The sequence below is a fragment of the Nymphaea colorata genome, chromosome 3, assembly GCF_008831285.2.
Source record: "Nymphaea colorata isolate Beijing-Zhang1983 chromosome 3, ASM883128v2, whole genome shotgun sequence".
Lineage (NCBI taxonomy): Eukaryota > Viridiplantae > Streptophyta > Magnoliopsida > Nymphaeales > Nymphaeaceae > Nymphaea > Nymphaea colorata.
The window spans coordinates 2509312-2529608 of record NC_045140.1 but is presented as its reverse complement, the minus strand read 5'-3'; the positions used below and the strand labels follow the sequence as shown (position 1 = coordinate 2529608).

The window sequence follows — 20297 nt, the reverse complement described above, 5'->3', positions numbered from 1 at the left end:
CATGGGAGAAATCTAACTTTTCTATAGGCGGTTTTTTTCTTTTGAAAATCTTCTGTGTGGAAAAGGTGGTGAAACAGATGGGATTCGTAAGAGTGACTTTTTTCTTTTTTCTTAGACAAAGTATTCGTTCGTGGCCGAGTACTTATTTCCTTGGAAAAGTAATCTATCTGGATGGGAGTCGGGACGTTTTTTCCAAGGATGGACACCTTTTACACAATTTGTACATGCAAAACGGGCTCGAGATGTCAATTGATCGAAATTGGCTCGGCTAAGCTATCGCCCCACTGTTCATGTTACTTGATTTGATTCAGAACTGGATTTGGGTTGGTACATAAAATAGGACATCAAGATTTGTACATGTAAATTGGATTCTAATGTTTGTGAAATTCCGACTCTCTCTCTCTCTCTCGGCTAGATCTAATCTTCTCATTACATGTAAAAAACACTTGTACGCCGTTATTCGGGTGCGTAGAGACCAGGTTCAAACGTAACCTTCCCTGGCTGAGCGCGCTTGAACCCAGTATCTTGTGCCTTGGGCGGTGTTTTGCATTTTAAAATTGACTTGGTTTTGGAGTGTTTTATTTTGAAATAAGAAAGAAAGTAACTCATTCGTTGGTACAAGGTTCGGTCTTTCCTAAAATTTTTATTTGGGGTAACACGGTCAATAACTAGCTTTTGTTTTGTACATTTCAATATTTTAAAGTATTATCTCAAAATCTTATATGCATGTCTCTTCGAATTAAGAGAAATTTTTAATGTATTAAAGCAAAACTTGGCGAGGTTAAACGAGATTTGGTTTTAAATATTGTGCCTTCACGTTTTAAACTATGATTTTAAGGATGTTCAATAAACCTCAAATGATAGAAAGTTGAGATTGAAATGTAGGAATAGTTTAGAAAATAAATTGTTCAAAGAGATATGTTCTTAAAATTATTTGAGTTCTTCAAATATGTCACTATAATTCAAATAAAATATAAGTTATGTTCAAAGATTTTCTTGAAAATTAAAGTTTTCCATTTATTTAAAGAAATATGATTAGAAACATATTTTTAAATTACTTGTTTTGCAAAACATGGCTTCAACTTGTTTTTTTGTATAAAAACAAGTTAACTAAACTTTGTTTTGAAAATTAAAATCTTGATTTAGAGGGATGATGACCATTCATCATAGGTTCAAAGAGAGAAATTTTGTAATATTGCAAATATTTGAAAATCAAGGTAATATGTTGGAAAAAAACAGAAGAGGAGAGACATGAAAGATAATGGATTGATGTTAAATGAGAGAAATGATGAGGTATTTATAAAGGAGGGAGGCTCAAGGGCATTTTGGTCTTTTTTTAAAAGTGAAGTTAGTCATTAATTAATCTTTATTGACTTAAAATAACTTATGAACACTAAAATGGTCAAATCTGTCTAAAAATAGGTTGACTAAATCCGGCTGGCACCTCCCCAAGGGCCCCGCGGCCTAAGCCTAGCTCACTGGCAGACCTAAAAAGGCCATGTTGAACCGTCACAGGCATATTCTAGCAAGCCACCGGCTGGGCTTGGCTAGTTGTTAGCCTAGCCTGGCCAGGCCAGGCGCACCCAGGCCGGGAGAGGCGCACCCAGGCTGATCGAGCCTATGATTGGCCAGGCCAGGGTCGTGTCTGGTCAGCCTGCTAACCCGACCGGGGGCCCCACAAGGGTATTTTGATAAAAAAAGAAGGGCGTATTGGAAAATTTAATAATTCAAAAAACTAAGGGCAGTTTTGAAAAATCAAAGGGTATTTTGAATAAAAAATTATTGGTATTTGAAAAAAGATGGTAATGTCTCCATACTTGAATGATGACTTGGATTTAGATACACAAATGGGTCTATGTCTCATATTTGAAGCTAGATCTGGATCAAAAGCTTAGAATTATAAACAATAATATATTTAGATTTGGATCTTTAATTTGGATCTAAAATTCATATTTAGATCAAAATATCATATTTAGATCTGGATTGAGGTAAAAACATAGAATTAGATCTAAATTTGGATCTAGATTAAGAATTTGGAACCAAACAAGGATATGGATCTATATTTTGGATCTTGAGTCTGGATCGGATCTAAAATGGATTGAAGGGACAAATAGGGATTAAATGAGTCTAGAATTGAATTTGGATCTAGGTACAGATGTAAATTCTGTTTTGAATATGGCTTTAGAATTTGGATTTGGATATGGATTCATTTTGGAATTAGAGCTATAACTTGGAGATGGATCTAGAACTTGAGATTTTTTTTTTGGATCTAGAGCTGTAGTTTGGATTTGAATATGGATTTAGGGATTTGTTTAGGTTTCTATATGAGTTTTTGGACTGAATCCCTAGTAATTATAAAATAAGTCTGAATTGAGATTGGACTTTGTGTCCAATGTTTGAATTAGACCCAAATAAGTCTCAAATATAGTTGATAGTCAAATAAAAGAAGAAATTGACTAGAATTAAGAAAAATTGAAGTGTTTGAAGTCGAAAATCCTTGAAGCTGACACAAAATTATCATTTAATGTTCGAAAAATGCTAAATATAGACTTTTGAAAACTTCTTGGTGATTACAGGTGGTCAGGCTCAGGCTTCAATTTGGTTAATGCATTGTTAGATAGTTCCATTTTTATGGTAAACCTTTTATTTCAGTAGTTTATAAAAAGTCAAAGAAATACTTAATAAGCATAAACACTTCAAATAGTAGTAATAGGAGATTAAGATATTTAAAATGATAACTTAATAATATTAATAGTATCTTAATAATAATATCTTAACGCAAAAAACAGGAAAAAGTATTTTGAAATCTTGCATGCTGGGCTTCCGTCAGATAAAAAAAAGGTTTCTGGAGAAGAAGGGAATGTTGAAAAGAATCTATCGCTCTCTCTATTGAAAAATACTGCAACTTTTAAAGGGTGAGTCTTTAGCCAAGGAACCATGTACCCTGTTCATCCTCTTTTACCTCCATTGAACATACTGCAACTTTTTTTTTTCTCTTTTGTCCTTCCCCCCACTTGTCTGCTTCCTGGGGTCGTGTTTGGAGGTCGTGATTCATTTCAGCTTGGTGGCGCATTTGGGAGGAGCGCAACAACAAAGTCTTCAAGGGCGCCTTCTCTTCGTCAGATTCTGTGGCTCGTCTTGTGCAGGGGGATGTCCAGTTTGCCATTAGATTGAGGTACCGCTGTACGTCTGTGGATACGTGACTGTGTCGCCTCGTATTTTTTCTCTCTTCTTGCCTCTCTTCTTCTTTTGTGCATTGTATTGTATATTTCATCTTTTGCTCTTGTTTTTGCGGTTTGTTTTTGTATCTAGGGGACCTCTTGTCCCCAAATTTTGTTATATATTCTCATTTTATCGGCTCTTTACCTGCATTGAAGAGAGAAAGAAAATAGTTCACTTCCCATAATTAAGCTCAACATTTTTTAATACCATCAATATAGCACTCTTCAAGATTTGAACTAAAGATGTGACTATAACATGCCATCCAACTCAACTCAACTTCTTGGTTTAAAGGAAAATGGACTTGGACTTGATTTTTTTTTTTCCCTGAAGGCCAGAAAGATCCAAGAGACTTAATTAAAAAGTCGGCTCATTGTTTAAGGCCTTCGAATCAGCTACTGCATCACATCACATGAAAGGGGTCAATTTGATCCGAAAAGACTTTTTTTGTTATATTTTGGCAACATTCAAGGGCATTTAAAATGAGAGGGAAAGAAAGGAGAATGTAAAATGGTGTTTGGATGGATGCAAAGGAAATGGTGTTTGCCAGCTTCCCCACTGCTGTCACGCATGATATTTCTCTTGCAGGGATCTGTTTCTGTGTGTGTGTACCTGGAACGACGGAAACTCAAGGGAGGCCAAGCCTCTCTGTTGCCATCGATAGGGGAAAGGTCCGCTTAGAGATGGTAGCCTCTCTTGTAGCATTTTGTTACCAACCCAGGAAGATTGATTACGTTTCTCTTCCTAAATTGTGATGGTGAAAGTTACCCCGTAAGATGGAGAATTCCTTTTCAAAAAATTGAAAGAACTGAATTTGATGGTAGTGTTCAGTTGTGTTTGAGATGTCGATACGAAGATAGCGGTGACAATCAAAGACGATGGAATTGAATTCGAAAGTTCTGGTTGAATCGATGACATTCGGAAGTGACGTTTTAGAGAACTTTTGCCATACTATATGTTCTTCTGCTTGCATATTTCATATTTCAGATTTAAGTTTGGTATGACACAAGCTTAAGATTCTTAAGCACCCATTACTTATGCCGCTCAGTTCAAGCCATTAAACTGAAAAAATTCAAGTAGTTAAATAAAAGAAATTAAAACTCAAGTGTGTCTCCGCTGCACCTTCAAAAGTTGGGCGTGCTTCTGTAAAATTTAGTTTCCTTTCAAGAAATGGCAGTGCAGAGTGACAAAACGGCAGTTCTCGAAGATGTACCAAATTTAAACCATCAAACAATTCCAAGTTGTCATCTTCGTTCAAAAAGAAAAATCAATTGGACTATAATGTTTCAAGCAAAGACTTTTCTACTGGAGACAGCTACCAGCCATTCAAGGAGCTAGAAAAGAAATCCTAAAACTCAAAACGATGAATAATAAAAACAGAAAAATTAAACCATTGTCATCAAATTTGTAGAGAAGTCCAGCAGCGTCCTCTCCTCGATCACTAGTGAACAGTTCTGAATTTGATCTGAGACGGATTTCCTCCCAGCTCCTCGAATAAGACCAAGGTGTTCAACCCTTCATTGAGCCATGATCTTGGCACATGATACCTGCCAAAAAACAAAAAACGATCCGATTAGTAAAAAACTGAGGATTCATCAGATCTTCTCTGCTGCAAGAGCAAAAGGAAAAGGAGGTATGGGAAGTGAATACCAGATCTGAGTTCCTTCACCGCACTGTGTGGTGCATTTGGATGGATTATAGGGCCCTCTGTAATCACAGGGCTCCGAGCACTCATCCTCTGGGGAAGTGTAAAGAGGCCAGTATCGTCCAATGCTCTCGCCATTGATCCAAGCCTGCCCTTTCCCCATGCTCCCAAGGTTCACAATCACCGATTCACTACCATTTGGTGCCCTGAACTCAGCCTGCGCAGCCATGAATCGAAAATATCAGAAAATTCACAATTCTGTGCAACTTTTTAAACTTAAAGTGAACAGAAAGTGTACCTTGTACCAAATGAATAGAGTATTGACTGGCAGGTCACTTGCTGACGTCCATGTGAAATCCTTTGGATTAGTAAAGAGGTCATCTTCACCTCTCAAACCAATCTGCATTTGATGCATACATTGGAAAAATATAAGCGCATAATAGACTATTTGAATCACTTGCCTCCTAAAGTCAGTATCTGATACATTGTGTAGACGATTCATTACCTTGTATAGCCAAACTTTTCTTGACAGATCTTTGGTAGCATTGTTGCTGCCGACAATTTCAACCGGACCAGTGTTGATCCCTGCTGGAACAAGCTCAAACAGAGGCCCGTAGTTCTAATTCAAGATGCAAAAGACCGAACCATGTTAGATATATGACATTTTATATATATTATATATCTTGATAGTAAAGCCGCAAGAGCAAATATGGAGATTGAACAATACCTGAAGACCAACGGTTGCACTGAGAAGAGTGATATAATTTTTCCCTGGCTTAAGATTGATTGGTTGCTCAAAGTTGAATGCTCCATGCCCATATCCTCCATAAGCAAATCCTGATTGACAATCACATCTCGAGAATTAGAGTAGTTGTAAGTATCATGTTATCTAGGAAACAGACATACAAGCTGAGTGTGTGTGTATATATATATATATATATATATATAGAGAGAGAGAGAGAGAGAGAGAGACAGGGGTACCCGCATGTTCACTGTTGACAAACACATGAAGTGAATGGCCTGAAGTATTCACTCTCAATATAACTCGACCTTGGTTCCAGAAAGAGTCATCCTCAGTGACATGAACACTGTATGCAGAGGAGAGGAATCAGCCAATGGAGCAGTACAACAATTAAAAAAATTTTGGCTTCAGAATAACTCCCTTCTTCTGTTTTTCTTTTACTTGGATTAAAGCAATATTCGATAATATTCTAATAAGGTTTTAAAAAAAATTACATGAGAAGACACGTTTTTTTTTGCCAATAAAATCCTAAGAATTAATTAGCATTGCCTTGGGAAAATCTTTCTGAATACTCACCCAGTTGTATACCACATGTAATCACTCCTATCTGCTGCGGTGGTAATTTGCTCAAGCAATTTCTTTGCAGGGAAAAGATCCTTCGACCTTATATTATAAAAAATGCTCTCTTTATGCCATACCACATTCTCAACTCCAGTTTCATCGTCCTTTGTCTGCTTTGAAGTCACAGTTTGTGGAGCGACAGGGACCTACAAAGCCACATGCAATACCACATCAAATTCATGCTGCAGAAGCTAAATAAAAAGCTAGTGTTGCAATATAATCATAAACTATTGGTAGACGTTTAAAACTGAGATTTTATAGTTAATTTTCAGAATAAAAATTGAATAAACTAATACTTGAATTGGAAATGAGGGCACTGGTCAATTCATGTTTTATAAAATTCGATGGAAAAACAGACGTAGAAACGGCAGTAAGACATGGTATGGAACAATTGGTAAATTTGATTTATGCAAAATATTTGAGAAAGAAAAAGCGAATTTTCAACAGAGGAAAAGCACAAAGCATCAACCAAAGTAACTAAGATCGTCGGAGACTGAGGATCTTCTTTAAAAGCAAGAAAAGTGACAGTTCTCGTTCACTTCTTGAGAGTTCAGATTCTTCTCATCCAGACCGCTTCATGTAATTAGCTTATTATATATTTAATAATGTGGCAAAGAGAGAAATGTCAAACCTGTGCTGTGTTGTAGATGGAGTTCACACAATCAGGCAAGATGGTGACAGACCAAGCTGGCAGAGAGTAACTGTTCCCATTGAATGTAACTGTGGCATCCAATGCAGTATTTGTATTGCTTAAAAAGCAGCCAGTTGTACCATCCTCTGTCTTGTATATTGAAGCCTAAGCATCCCATCAAATATATGGCTCAGCTCATCTTTCTAGTATTCTATTACGTTGAAGAAAAAATAAAAGGACAGAGAAAAGTTTGTAGAAGATACCTCCAAGTCATTACCAAGGCTGACGTTCTGTCGAGTACCATAGATCAAAGCCTTCTCCATCTGCTTAAGCGCAGAATGAAGATTCCTCAAGTGACCCCACTTTGGCTGTCTTGGTTGCCCTGTGAAATTAGAATAAAAACTGTTAAATCACATAAGAAGTAACATTTAGAGATTACTATTAGGATACAAGCTTAATACGCCGGAAAAAATTAATTCAACTTCTATTTGTTCACGTTGTGTGATTTATTTGCAGTACCATACTCATCCAGAGGTGCATCATAATCGTAAGATGTAGTGATGAACGGGCCACCTGCTGTTCTGCCAAAATTGGTTCCTCCATGATACTGTAAGATCAAACAATGATAAATTAACATTGGCACAGAAATTTTGTCCTCAGACTTCAATGCTGCAGGAACCCAAAGACTTAGTCAATCTTGATGGACTCACCATATAGTAGTTCTGGAAAGTTCCTCCTGTCTGGAAGAATCTAGCCACTGAGTAAGCAAGGTCTTCTGCTGGTCTATGTGGATTAGTACTTCCAAAGGCCTTGAACCTAAAAATTCCACCATTATGTTAACTTTAGTTTAAGTTCAGATTCATAGGGTCTTAGAAGATTGGTTCTGTAGCAGAAAGAAAGGGAAACAGACCATCCAGTCCAGTTTTCAGTCCACATCTTCGGGCTAGTCGGAGAATTCGGTTCGAAATCATGGCAGTAGAAGCCGTTGCATGTGTTTATCTGTTTCAAAATCACATTCAGTTAAGCACTTGAGAAACCAGGAGCTGTTAACCAGAAACAAGTGTGAAAGGAAAAGGAATTCGAAGCCACCATTGGAGCAGGAGCATCTGATTGTTGACACATGATCCACGGCACGGACGCGTTCAAGGACACAGCCATGCCTGCAGCCCATTTTAGGTACTCTTTCCCCGCATTGCCATATTGTTGCATCACATTTCCATATTCATTCTCAATCTGCATTGCCGATTAACAGAAATCTAATTGACAATTGGTCGCTTTAATTTGTGTAACGTATCTTTACCCTTACTTCTTCTTTTTTCCCATAATCTTTTACAACAAGAACCAAGCTCGCAAAGTAATGGAGTATGATACAAAGTACCAACCTGAAGCAGGATGACTGGTCCCCCTTGCCATGCAAGCAGACCTTCATCCTCCATCATGGAAAATATTTTTCTTGTGAAAGTCGCCATTTCATACTGCCAAACATATTTAAAGATGTATTTATTGTACATTTCAATATCAAAAGAGTGTAGCAATAAATAAAAATATCTCAAGGCTATAAAAAAAAATCTTACATTTCATATAAATCTGACAATTTTTTTCACATTAAAAAGAAAAGATCTGACTGCAGCCTTACCTTAAACGCGTCGTTGTTTGTTCGAATCTCCATCCCAGGAATATTGTGCAGCCAAACGGGCAGTCCTCTAAGAAGAAAGAAAAGAAAATAAACAATCAAGAAGAGAAAAATCAGAGACACCTTGCTTTCTGTACTGGTTCAAGAACTTGAAGTTTGGAATAATGTGAAAGAAGCCAAAATCAGGAACTTGAACGGTCAGTTACAGTCTCTGTTTGCGACCATATTTATACAACAAGAAGTAGAAATCTCACCCATAGTTCCACTCTGCACAGACATATGGGCCAATACGGACCACAGCATACAATCCTCCTTCCTGTACTGTCTTCAAAAACTTAACGAAATCCAGCCGACCCTCGAAATTATACTGCAGTTTAAGAAATATACTTTTAGTGCTTTGTCATCATATGTGTGTGTGTGTGTGTGTGTGTATCGACATGGTTGATGAGCTGAAAGCATTACCTGACGACGTTGGGGTTCATGAGCGTTCCAGAAGATGTATGTCTCAATGGCATCCAAGCCTCCATCCTTTGCATATTCAATCAACTTGGGCCACATCTAAATCATGTCCCAAAATAATATAAGATCATTAAATACACCGTCAATCGGATGGATTGCTTGGTACATATGGACTCATTGGAAAGGCAAAGTATGAAACTTTTTTTTTCATTAAGAGACAAAATATAAGATCACAGAAAGGTCATCGGAAGTTTTTTAAGAGAAAAATACGTGCAAAAGGAATCTTCTAAAAGTAGAAAATTTGTTGAACCTGAGACAGTCACAATTTAGATTGGCACCAATGAGAAGTTCGATGATATTCGTTGGTTCTTTATCTTTCCTTCTTGACTGTTTTGACAGTGAGGTTCTTCTTTGAAAGCTAAGACCCAAAGAATGTAGCTTTCTTTGTGATTGTTCAATTAGTTAGTTCTTTTGCAGTTCATACATATGATATCCACTTCTCAAAAAGGAAAAATAACATTAAGAGAATATCATTGAAGAAGCTTACGATAAATGCGCGATACAATGTGATACCTCTGGAGTACTTCTTGGGTAATGTATAGAGCCAGAGATGACGAGACGACGTTGGTCGTTGATTTTCAAACTCCTTCCATCGTGGCTTACCGAAACAGGGTTTCTAGCTGACCTTCCTCCATTGAAGAACAGCAGCAGAGAGAGAACAAGGAACAAAACACTTCTTACTTTGGAAGCCATGATCTTGACACGATCAATGGATCATGAGAAAGAAAGAAGAAGAAAAGGTGATGCATGCGACTAAGCTGTTGCCTATTTATAGGGAAATAAAGATCAAGTACTCGAAACATTTGTTTCCCATGTTTATCTTAATCTTTGGTTACTAAAAAACATATAAAGAACAACTATTAATTCTTTATTATCCTTTATTTTTAAGATAGAAACACGTTTGGTTCTTCAACTCCTTAGCCATTATCACCTAGGAAATTAAATTGCAAAAATCTTGCTATAACCAACTAATAGAATTTTCACCTATAAGACTTAGATCCAAATCCAGACTTAAATTACTTTTAGAAAATCCAAATTTTGAACACTCATTTTAAAGTTCAGATATCCTTGTCGAATATCCAGTAGGATCTTCTTATCCAATCCGATGGCTTTTGACGTGAAAGGTTACCATTTACCTTTGCAGGTAAAGATTTTAGGTGTAAACCTTCTTAATGTCCTGTATTGTAGAGAACTTTTTGATCGATAATGCAAATAACTAAAGCCCAAACTTTATCGGCACTTACGATACGCTGATTTGAGATTTACAATAACCTCTGAGCTCATAGGTCTTACAAAATACTTTTAATTTTACCAACCCTACAAAATACTTTAATTTTTTACATTTTTACCTTCAAATATTTGATTATTTATATATATTTGATTATTTATATATATATTGGTGTCCCACCAAACATGAAAACTTTGGATTAATGCCCCTCTGGCTAAAATTTAGGGCTGAGCCCGGCCCATGCACAAATTTCCAAGCATCTTTGGCTACAATGTACAAAATCATGTGATTGATGGATTAGATTTGTGTCAATAGGTAAGCTTGGGTACACCCGGCACTCGGCCCTACTTAGGCTTGTGAAAAAGGGCACTGGGCCTAGAAAAAAAAAGCATTGGGCTGACTAGGGGGTGGGAGGCGATTATATTTTTAATATATATTTTTGTTAATTTTTATATATAGTTATAATATTTTATTACAATTAGTTATATTTATATATTATTTTATGTTTAACTATATAATTTTTAAATTTAATCGATTCGGGCCAGAGTTTCAAGTGTTGGGCCGGCTCGAGTCTGACTCCTTATCGGGCCAGGCCTGGTCGGCCGGATCCCAGGCTTTCGAAGAGGTATCAAGACCTTGCAATCTATTGTTGCAATCTATCAGTAGTAAAAAAACATCCCTTCATATGCTAAAAATAGAGTTCATAACTCTATGAATAGCCTTATTGTTCCAGATATTCCTCCTTAATGGGTCAACTGGCTTGCAGTGTCTGATTTTATTGAGTCTAGGGTCTACCATATGACAACTAGACTATAAGTGACTTTGTTTGGAAGAGAGAAGTAAGAGACAATAGGAATACAAAAAAAAAAAAAAGAACTAGTGTCAATCATACAACTAGTACCTACTTTTTTGCCCTAATGGGAAATTTTTTAAGCTTATATTTTGCTTGAAATTATACTTTAATACATGCTCTACTGTGAATTACAAGCTAGTTCTCAATGTCGGTGGCTTTGGCTTATGTTGGTCCTAGTAAATTCCTTAAGCTTGTGCCTCTATTAAACTACTTGCCTTGAGAATTGGATGGTATTTGCCAGTAGTCTCAATATATGTTAAACCGTGTAAAGTTTTATGTTAACTAGCTGAAATGTTTTGTATATTGTCCCATCTTTTGGTTAGATTTTTCAATCTATATTTGTAAGAAATTCAACGATTTTTTTCTCTATAAATTGTAGTACAGTGGCTAACTCGAGTTGATCCCTAACTAAAACTCCAACATTAAACGTTAATATGACATGTCTTCAAGAGGGTTGGTTCAACAACTTGGCAGACTTCTATTTAGAATGTCAGGACATCAAGCTTTCGTGTTGCAAAAAGAGTCAACAATGCACAAGTTGAAAGCACAGGGTATCTCAAGACACAAAAGTAGATCTTGTACTTTAACGAGAACAAATGGTTCAGTGAAACCTTCAGTTCTTTGCTGGCCAGTGGGTCTCCTCCACTCACTCCAAAACTTTAACATGTCATGGCAGAGGTCAACATAGTTTCCATATTTATGAATTTGATAATGGCAGGCAATCAAATTAATATAAAATAATTAATAAAATTAACGGTGCCTGACCTTCTATGTAAATAATTTGTTAAATGTTAACATGCAGAATGCTATGCATACACTTTCATAGCACTAAAAATCATCAAATCTTACGGTTTATTTTCAAATCTCCCTTTTTGAGCATTAAGAAATGGATGATATGATCCATGTGGGAATTTCGTATCCAAACTTGTGTAAGGGATAAAATACTTCAGAGATTTTTTTTTCAGTAACCTAGGATTTTACATGAGAGCTTAAAAATGATTTTAAGTTAGTCCTTATTTGAGGTTTAGTGAGCCTTTTTACTATAAAAAAACCAGCATCTTTTATAACATTGAACGTTTGATGGTGAAGAATTCAGAATTTTAGGCAAAAAAATTTGCTTTCAATAAATAAGAAGTTTACATACGCATCATCATAATATACATTTAAATTAAGTTAAACACGCTGCTTTTGATCGCTCAAATATTTTCCAGTCCAAGATAACTAAACATTCAATTTGAGAGTGCAGCTAGATCGGTCCCTGACATCTCTCACTCTCGGATTGGCCTCTAAATCTACTGACCTGATTTGAATTAGACCACGGAGTTATACTTTAAAAATAGACAAAGTGTCTCAATCCCATTAATACAAAACAAAATGTTGCTGTTCTATTGTCAAAAGATCACATTTATACATATGCCTCAATACTTGGGGTAGATAAACAAAATAATATCTTACTATTTCTATTACCAAAGGACCATATGTAAACATACAACTAACAGGACAAGGAGTCTTGGCTTTCTCTCATATTTATAATATTTTCATTGCTTCGAGGAGTGTGTAGCATGGCTAAGCGATCCGGTTGGGATGTAAGCATCACGTCATTGGTTCCATTTTAATAGGTGCTACTCTATAAAAATTTTGGCCGAAGGGACATTAATCTAAAATTTCTGTACTTGGAGGAAAACCAATGTATATAGATAGTCAATCATTTGAAGGTAGAAATATAAAAATAAAGGTTTTTTTGCACACTACTCCTTCAGACCATAAACAATAATGTCACAAACATCTAGGCCTTGAAGTAGGCTTTGAACCGCAGGGCAAGGGGTAGTCGAATCCAAATAAATTGGACAGCGACTCAAAGTTGTAAAGATTGGAACCCACGGTTCATATCAGCTCCTACAGCTTGTTGTCTTTGGTTGTTTGGCAGTACATATACTATGTGAGTGTCTCGTGAATTGTTGTCTTAAACATGTTAATGGCTGTTTGGCAGTAAAGACCCTATGTGAGTGTCTAGTGAATATGTATAAATATTGGATATATTCATGGAATACTAGAACTAATATTCTATGAATCTAACTCAATCTTTGAGGCATATTCATGAGCCAATTACATAATATTATTCCTTCCAAATAACTTCTAACTGTAGGGCTGTTCTTAAGCAAATTTGAGCCGAGTTGAGCCGGCTCGACCTCTCCATGAGTGTCTTAAAAGAAACTAGAACTTGGCTCAAGCTTGAGTCGAGTTTGATTTCAACAGCTCAAGCTCGACTCGGCTCGAGTTCTTAAAACTCAAGCTTGGATCAATTGGCTTGATTAAGCTCAAGTCGAAGTTTGGCTTGAGGCGAGCCAAACATTTCATTAAAAAAAAAATTCAAAGAAAGAGGTGACCTATAGATTTTAACATGGAACCTCCCACATACTAGGTGCATACCCATTTGAGCAATTTTTTTTATTATTATTTTATGAGACATATTATATATATTTTCTTTGTGGAGCTTAAACGAGTCAAACCCACTTAACTCGAGTTGGACTCATTTAGGTTAACTCGAACTCGACTCGTTTATTAAATGAATCGAGCCCGCTTAAATGAGTTTGAGTCAAGCTCGATTCAATTGAACAGTTCTTCTACCTATAAACGAGTCGAATTCGAGGGAAGTTTATCTGAGTTGAGGTTAGCTCGATTCATCAAACACTCCTACATTACATAAGAAAAATAGGCCGATGCGAGACCAAATATTCAGAAATCGATCCACATCCGTCGGTACACCTTCTATCTGTCGACATGCTAACAAAAAAGGAACAGTAAATTGGTTCAACAATTTTTACTTTGATTTTTGTGAAGAGTTCAAACCGATACGCATCGCATTCTCTGGTACGAGTCGCACGACACCCTTGTTTGGGGCTCCTCCGCATCGCGTGTCTTACGCAGCCGAGTGGGGTCCACCGTAAGGAGGACCGTCGACTTTCGCAAAAACCCTACCGCGAGCCGCCAGAACACTCCTTGTAGCAGCAGCTCCATCCAGCGCTTCTTCCTCTGTGTTCTATGAGACTGAAGTGAAGAATAGGGAGAGGATCCATGGCTACTGCAACTGTTCTCAGGCGCACATTGACTTCTAGAGCTCATATTCTTCGTTGCTCTCGTTTTTTGGGTGGTGTCCGCTCTTCCTCGTTCATTTCTTACCATTCCATCACCATTCATCATTCCGTTCAGAAACACGAAATCTCCCAATCGAGTGCTTTCCTTCATAGGGATTTCCAGAGGGGCTTCGCCAAAGGGAGGAAGTCAAGTAAGCACTAGCGAGGTTTAAATCCTTATGTCACGATTCCTTGTGGTGATTCTTCCATAGATTGACGATATATGGACTTTTGTTCCGTTACTTTTTGCCGGAAAACCTGTGGCAGATTGAGGATATGAATGAACGTGGGGATAGCTTTCTCTTCGCTGGTTTTATCGAAACGATCGGAATCGTTCGTAACATATTTTCTTTCTTTTTTTTTTTGGTGATTTAATCTTGTCGCTATTGCAAGTACAAGAGGTTTGTTGTTTTTGCTAAGAAACATGGAGAGATAGGAGCCATGAGGCCTAAGCTATGTAGTGGAGCAAGATTTAATGAATCACGATGTTGCTGATGCCGTGGTCCTTGTATTTTAGATTTTTATTGTTTCTTTATGGCGGCACCAAGAAATTCATAGTCTGCTCTTGGATATTGGTTTGCAGGCTATACGAGCATGGTGCAAAATGAATAAATTTTCTCTTGTTTCTGCTGAATGCGTCTCGTTATGCATGTCAGTTGGCAAGGCCTAACGAAAAATGACATTTGATAGTCATAATGGCTGTTTATCATGTTCTTACTTCTCTATGAAACAGACATCATCTAAGTGTGTGTACCAGGTCTGTTCGATTCACTCTTTGCCTACTGTCATGATGCAAGAGTTCGTTGCCTGATGTGGCCTTCAAATTGGGCCGTGCATAAGATTTTATTCCAACCAAAAGGCTTGACCTTTTATGAATTTCGAGGAAGTACTGGAATTTTCTTGAAGATTACTACCCTTGTAAATGTCATGTGCAATGCACATGACATGGAGGACATTTTATCTTCTTCTTAAAATGCTTGTTTAGTAGCTCCCACGAATTGATTGTTTTATGTTGGCTCTAAGTTGTCAATTTCAGACGTTGGGGAGCAGCTCAGAAAAAACCCTGAAAAAAAACTAGTGAGAATTAGTCGGGCCGAGTTGGTCGATTAAAATAAAATCGATAAAAAATGTAGAAACACGGTGCTTGATATGTAAAAGTAAAAGGAGACCTAAATCATCATTGTGAATCAAGTAAACCGGATCGTTTACTCATTGTACATGACATTGCATAATCATAAAATGAAATTTAAGTACCTAATACTAGCTTTATATACACTCATATAAAAGCTATAAGATCATGTTCTATAGTATAGTCCAAAATCATCTAATTAATGCCAAATTTGATGTTTTGGATTAGTTGGCCTGGACTCTGGAGACATTTGATCACATTTTTATGCCATTCAGCACTTATAAGACCTGAAATTAACTTTGGTTTCACGAAGGCATGATGTTTTCTGAGTTTACTAAATTTTTCTATAGATTGTGGTTTCCAGCACTGCCTTATAGATTTGGTTCTATGTTTAGATTCTAGAACCTGTTGGAGAATTCAGTTCCACTTTCTTGCAAGTACAGCTTTCATCTTGTAACAGTGATATTTTCCATTATAAAAGTCATATGTTTGTCACTCTCTGAACTTATGATGCTTCAGTTGCAATTTTGTAGAAGATGATAATGACACAGTTGAAGTAATACCGGACATTGGACCAAGTGTCAGACCTGCTGCTTCTTTACAGATGGAAGCTGCAATAGATGCACTGTCACGAGAATTAAGTAAACTGAGAACTGGAAGGGCTTCAGCGGGTAGGATGGTGCCTTATATTGTTATACATCCACTGCATGTTTAAATATGTTAGACTAGTAGACTAGTAGTCATGTGGCATATGTTCTTGCAGGAATGCTGGATCACATCATCATAGAAGCACATGGGATCAAGAGTCCTCTAAGTCATCTTGCTGTTGTTTCTGTTATAGATGCACATACTCTTTCTGTGACCCCATATGATCCTGATGTAAGTTTTGATAATTGCTTATATTTCAGAATATGCTACTAAGATCAATTGCATACATCACATAAATGTAATGTCGTTTACACCCTCGGGGATCTGCCTGACATGAATCAATAGCTTAATTTTAGTTAGGTAGCTGCACAATGCATGATCAAAGTGTAGGTAAAAATTATGAAAGTTATGGGATGCGTGAGTTATGTTTTGATGCACTGGATAGTTTTCTGTGTCTTAGTTGTCCAACTGGAATGGTTGTCCTTTTCTCCTAATTGGCTAACATTATGGTGCTGTAAAAGTTTCTAAAGTGTGTTTTGTACCCTCATCTTCTATTAGGCATGCCGAACTGACAGGAATGTGTCATGCGAGGAACTGCCTTTGTTCATACCAATTATTAGATTGCTCATGTAAATTTTATGGTTAACAATTTGTTATTGCCTGTGTAATTGTGTCTAGATCATGTTGGCACTAGCAAAAAGACACATTGTATAATGTGTAAACTTTTTATACATCTAAGAAGACCAGTGTCCTCTTTATGTCTGAGTAGAAAACCTCTTCTATTGGGTAATTGGTGGTCTGTCCATAGCTCAATTAACATTCAGATTGTTAAGGAAAAGCACCTGTCTGCATTACAATATAGATGTCTGGTGTTATTTTGACATTATCTTTTGAACCATCATTAAAAAATTTTTTTAAAGCTTTAGTGAAATTGGTATCCTATGAGTTGAACCACATAACCTCACTGATAAACTGACTGAAAGGGTTTCACTGGATGTTTCAGTCACTAAAAGAGTTAGAGCGTGGCATTGCCTCCTCTCCACTGGGTCTAAACCCATCAATTGAAGGTCAAAGGCTCATTGCAGCTGTTCCACCGTAAGTATGACATCCACCTTCTCTCTTTCTCTCTCTCTCTTTTCCCTAGTGCTAACATGCAAGTTTTTTTTTTTGGTGCTTCTCGAAAGTCTCACAAAGGAGCATGTACAGGTGAGTGAAACTCTGTGCGCACGTCTTAAAAAATATTCCTTTACCAGCAGAGAGCTTTATCCATGTTAATGGTTTTCTTTTAGGCCATGTGTAAGATTGTAGTGAAAGCTTCTGAAGATGTCAAACAGAGCATTAGAAGGGCAAGGCAAAAGGTAAGCAAATATATTATGATGTTTGAATATGAATTTCTCTGATGTTGCTTTGTGAAATGTAATACTTTTGTTTCCTGGGGCTGTGCAGGCATTTGACACTATAAAAAAAGCATCATCAAGTATGCCTAAAGATGATGTGAAAAGGCTGGAAAAAGAGGTAAATAGTTTAAAATGGTTGTCAGTTTGACGAGCATGTAGTTGTACTGCTTTAACATATCGATGTTGCCTGATAAAATTGGGCAATAGCTTGGTTAATTTGGTCGCTTGTGTGCGTTTCTTCACTAGCTTCAACCCACAAAAACTGACGGCGTAGTGTTGTGCTTTGTTCATTAAAACAATACTCAAAAATGATTTCATCGTTGGAGTCTATATCTACAAGAAATAATGTTTTGTCTAGCGTTTTTCTTGATTCCCATGTGTTTTTCCTGGTCTAGCTTTTGTTGCTTGTCTCGTTTTGCTCTTAAAATGCCCTTTTTTTTAACTAAGCACCTAGATCATGAGAATTACTACCGTTGATTTGAGAATATGGTATTCAGAATGTTTGCTCCTTTTTCAGCATATGCAAAAATTAATTACCAAGATCATTAGGTCTAGCAGCTACTCGTTTGTCTCTCTATATGTGTGTGTGTGTGTCTTCTATATGTACGTTTATGTTCTCTATCAAAACAAACATCTGGTGAATTGGCCAGGTTGATGAGATGACGAAAAAATTTGTCAAATCCGCGGAGGATATGTGCAAGGCAAAGGAGAAGGAGATTAAGGGGAGTTAGCCGCATGATCACTTTTCTAGCAGGCAAAATTAATCTGTTGGAGAGGACATTCTTAGGATGCTCAAAGCCTATGTCTTTCCAAGCCGGCAGAAACTTTGAGAAGCTGGAACTCGAGGATACTGAAAACTTGGAAAGTTGGGGTGCGGAGAGGTTACGTTGACAAAAGAAAGATTCTGTAACGTTTCCAGTTTTGCTCATAGGTTCGAGCTTATTTTTTGACAGGAGAGAGGGAGAGAGACTCCAGAATTCATATTTTGCGTTAAGGACATCAATTGGGTCTCACCTACCTTATACAAAGTCAGATGGTGCTTGATGAGCCTTGAAGAGCAAAGTTCATGTGTTTCTTCTGCACCGATCTTTTAAACACTATGTTGCAAGACCCGTCCTTTTTTCTTTGTTCTATGCGCGTGGGTGTCGTTGGTCTGGTGAAGTCGTATGGCCTGAAATTGGTGAAATGTGGTTGTGCTATTTAAAAGATCCGACAGGAAGCTGTTCTGAAGCATCTTGTGCATTTCGAAACCTCAAAGATTGTTTTGGGTGAGGGGGAGGAAATCCCTCTTCTCAAATGAGAGTTGGAGCTCCCCATGTACCTTAGGGTGCAGGGCTGCATTGGCCTGAGTTGGAGACTGCACTGCACATCAATTAGCGCATTGCTTTCCTTCCCATTTGCATAAGGGATGTGGTGCCCATGTCATTCAAGGTTTTGCTTCAATATCCCCTGAAGCAAAACCTTGAGATTGTTACTTGCAACGAACAATGAGGGAGAGTCGCATATTGCTCAACTCGAGCTTTATGAGGCAAGCTCAAGCTCGAGTCAGCTGGACTCTTTTTTAGCTTATGTCACTTGATTTATATATGAATATATATTTTAAACAAAAATTAAAGGAAAGATGTTAAAATTTGAGACAAGCTTACATGAGTGGGTTGCCTGAGTTTGCTTGACTAGTTTTTCATCCTTAATTGTTAATCCAAGGTCTTTAAAATATAAACTGGCGCAGCTATTGATGTGCAGATGCCATTTTGGTTCATTTTCCACAGAGTTCTGCTGATTGGCTCTTCTAAAGCACCCAAATAGCAGTTTTTATAAATAAATTTATAGTCTTCATCCTAGCTATTAAGCTAATTGAGGTACTTTATATATCACATTTGTTTTCTAGAGTGAAAAAAGAAATGTATATTGTATCTTATGATAATGTTCATGAGACAGCGGAAGTGGCATATCGGTACTTTTGTAATTATGTCTTCGAAACAAGGTTCAATGGAAAACATGGATACTCTTGGCAATAGTGGTAAAACTCTTTTGGCTCTACTTCCTCAACACCAGGTTATACACCTATAGCTTTGGTTTTTGCAAAGTATGGCGCACATCTCAATGAAATCATGGCTCCTGCATGTGCCGTCTATGTCATTATGAAAGCCAATTATGGTGAGGCGTAAATGTCTTGGCCAGAAGGGAGGGTCACTTCTATATATTGCTTTGTGTCCGATTCTGTTTTTTCACTTATGATCGACACTTGTTATTTTGGTTTGGCCATCCCTGAATGTAATCTGGTATATGGATTTTGTATTGCTGTGAATAGCAGCATTTTCTTCTTGTTTAAACATAACTGAGACCGGAGGTGGGAAGGATTGGGATCTGGAACCAGCCTTAGCTATCGAACAATGCACAAGTACCTCAAATATCTCAGTAGCTGTTGGTCAAATTTGGCTGTGTATGTACCATCTATGTGATTTTGATATGCCTATTAACTCTACATGTGACTTAGCAGCTATGGGCGTTGATTATTATGAAAAGAACACGATTAGTAGGTTGCGTTTTTTGTGAAACCAACCATGTGATCTTTCCAAAGAAGTCTAGATATTGAAACTCAAAAAATATAGTCATACAACCTTGTACTCAAGTTTTCGTTTGAACCCAACAGCATAAGTATTTTTCAGCTTTTTATAAGGTTTCTGCTCCTTGATGTAAGCAGTTGGTATTTATCTAATGTCCAATTCATACATGAATTCAAGTGGTTGGATTTGATAAGAAAGTTTACATCCGATTAATGATAAGGTGCAGACAGGGCACAGAGTTTTCCTTATTAAATACGATGGATATCCAATTTTCGGTGACCAAATTCTGATTCAGAATCAAACTAAGCAGAGTGTCCATTATGAAATATTT

General features: G+C 37.1%; 2 protein-coding genes across 4 annotated transcripts; one reads left to right on the top strand and one right to left on the bottom strand.

The window, feature by feature from the left end:
- Positions 1-4360: 4360 nt before the first annotated feature.
- Positions 4361-9627, bottom strand: LOC116250710 (beta-galactosidase 7-like). Its single transcript, XM_031624554.2, has 18 exons — positions 9524-9627; positions 8954-9049; positions 8746-8858; positions 8495-8561; positions 8241-8333; positions 7948-8091; positions 7769-7857; positions 7569-7674; positions 7378-7465; positions 7122-7240; positions 6859-7023; positions 6183-6373; positions 5846-5952; positions 5592-5701; positions 5370-5483; positions 5163-5264; positions 4870-5081; positions 4361-4766 (listed from the first exon to the last, which is right to left on the bottom strand). Exons 2-18 carry the CDS (start codon positions 9047-9049, stop codon positions 4661-4663), a joined length of 2022 nt encoding a protein of 673 aa, XP_031480414.1. The 5' UTR covers positions 9524-9627; the 3' UTR covers positions 4361-4660.
- Positions 9628-14086: 4459 nt separating this feature from the next.
- LOC116250711 (uncharacterized) lies at positions 14087-18632 on the top strand. Of its 3 annotated transcripts, none has more exons than XM_031624555.2 (8): positions 14087-14377; positions 15888-16025; positions 16118-16233; positions 17006-17097; positions 17187-17208; positions 17292-17360; positions 17449-17517; positions 18050-18632. In XM_031624555.2, exons 1-8 carry the CDS (start codon positions 14167-14169, stop codon positions 18128-18130), a joined length of 798 nt encoding a protein of 265 aa, XP_031480415.1. In that variant the 5' UTR covers positions 14087-14166; the 3' UTR covers positions 18131-18632. The 3 variants fall into 3 exon arrangements, with proteins under 3 accessions (XP_031480415.1, XP_031480416.1, XP_031480418.1); XM_031624556.2 differs by having other exon boundaries at positions 14238-14377; positions 15874-16025; XM_031624558.2 differs by having other exon boundaries at positions 14279-14392.
- The last annotated feature ends 1665 nt before the right edge of the window (positions 18633-20297 follow it).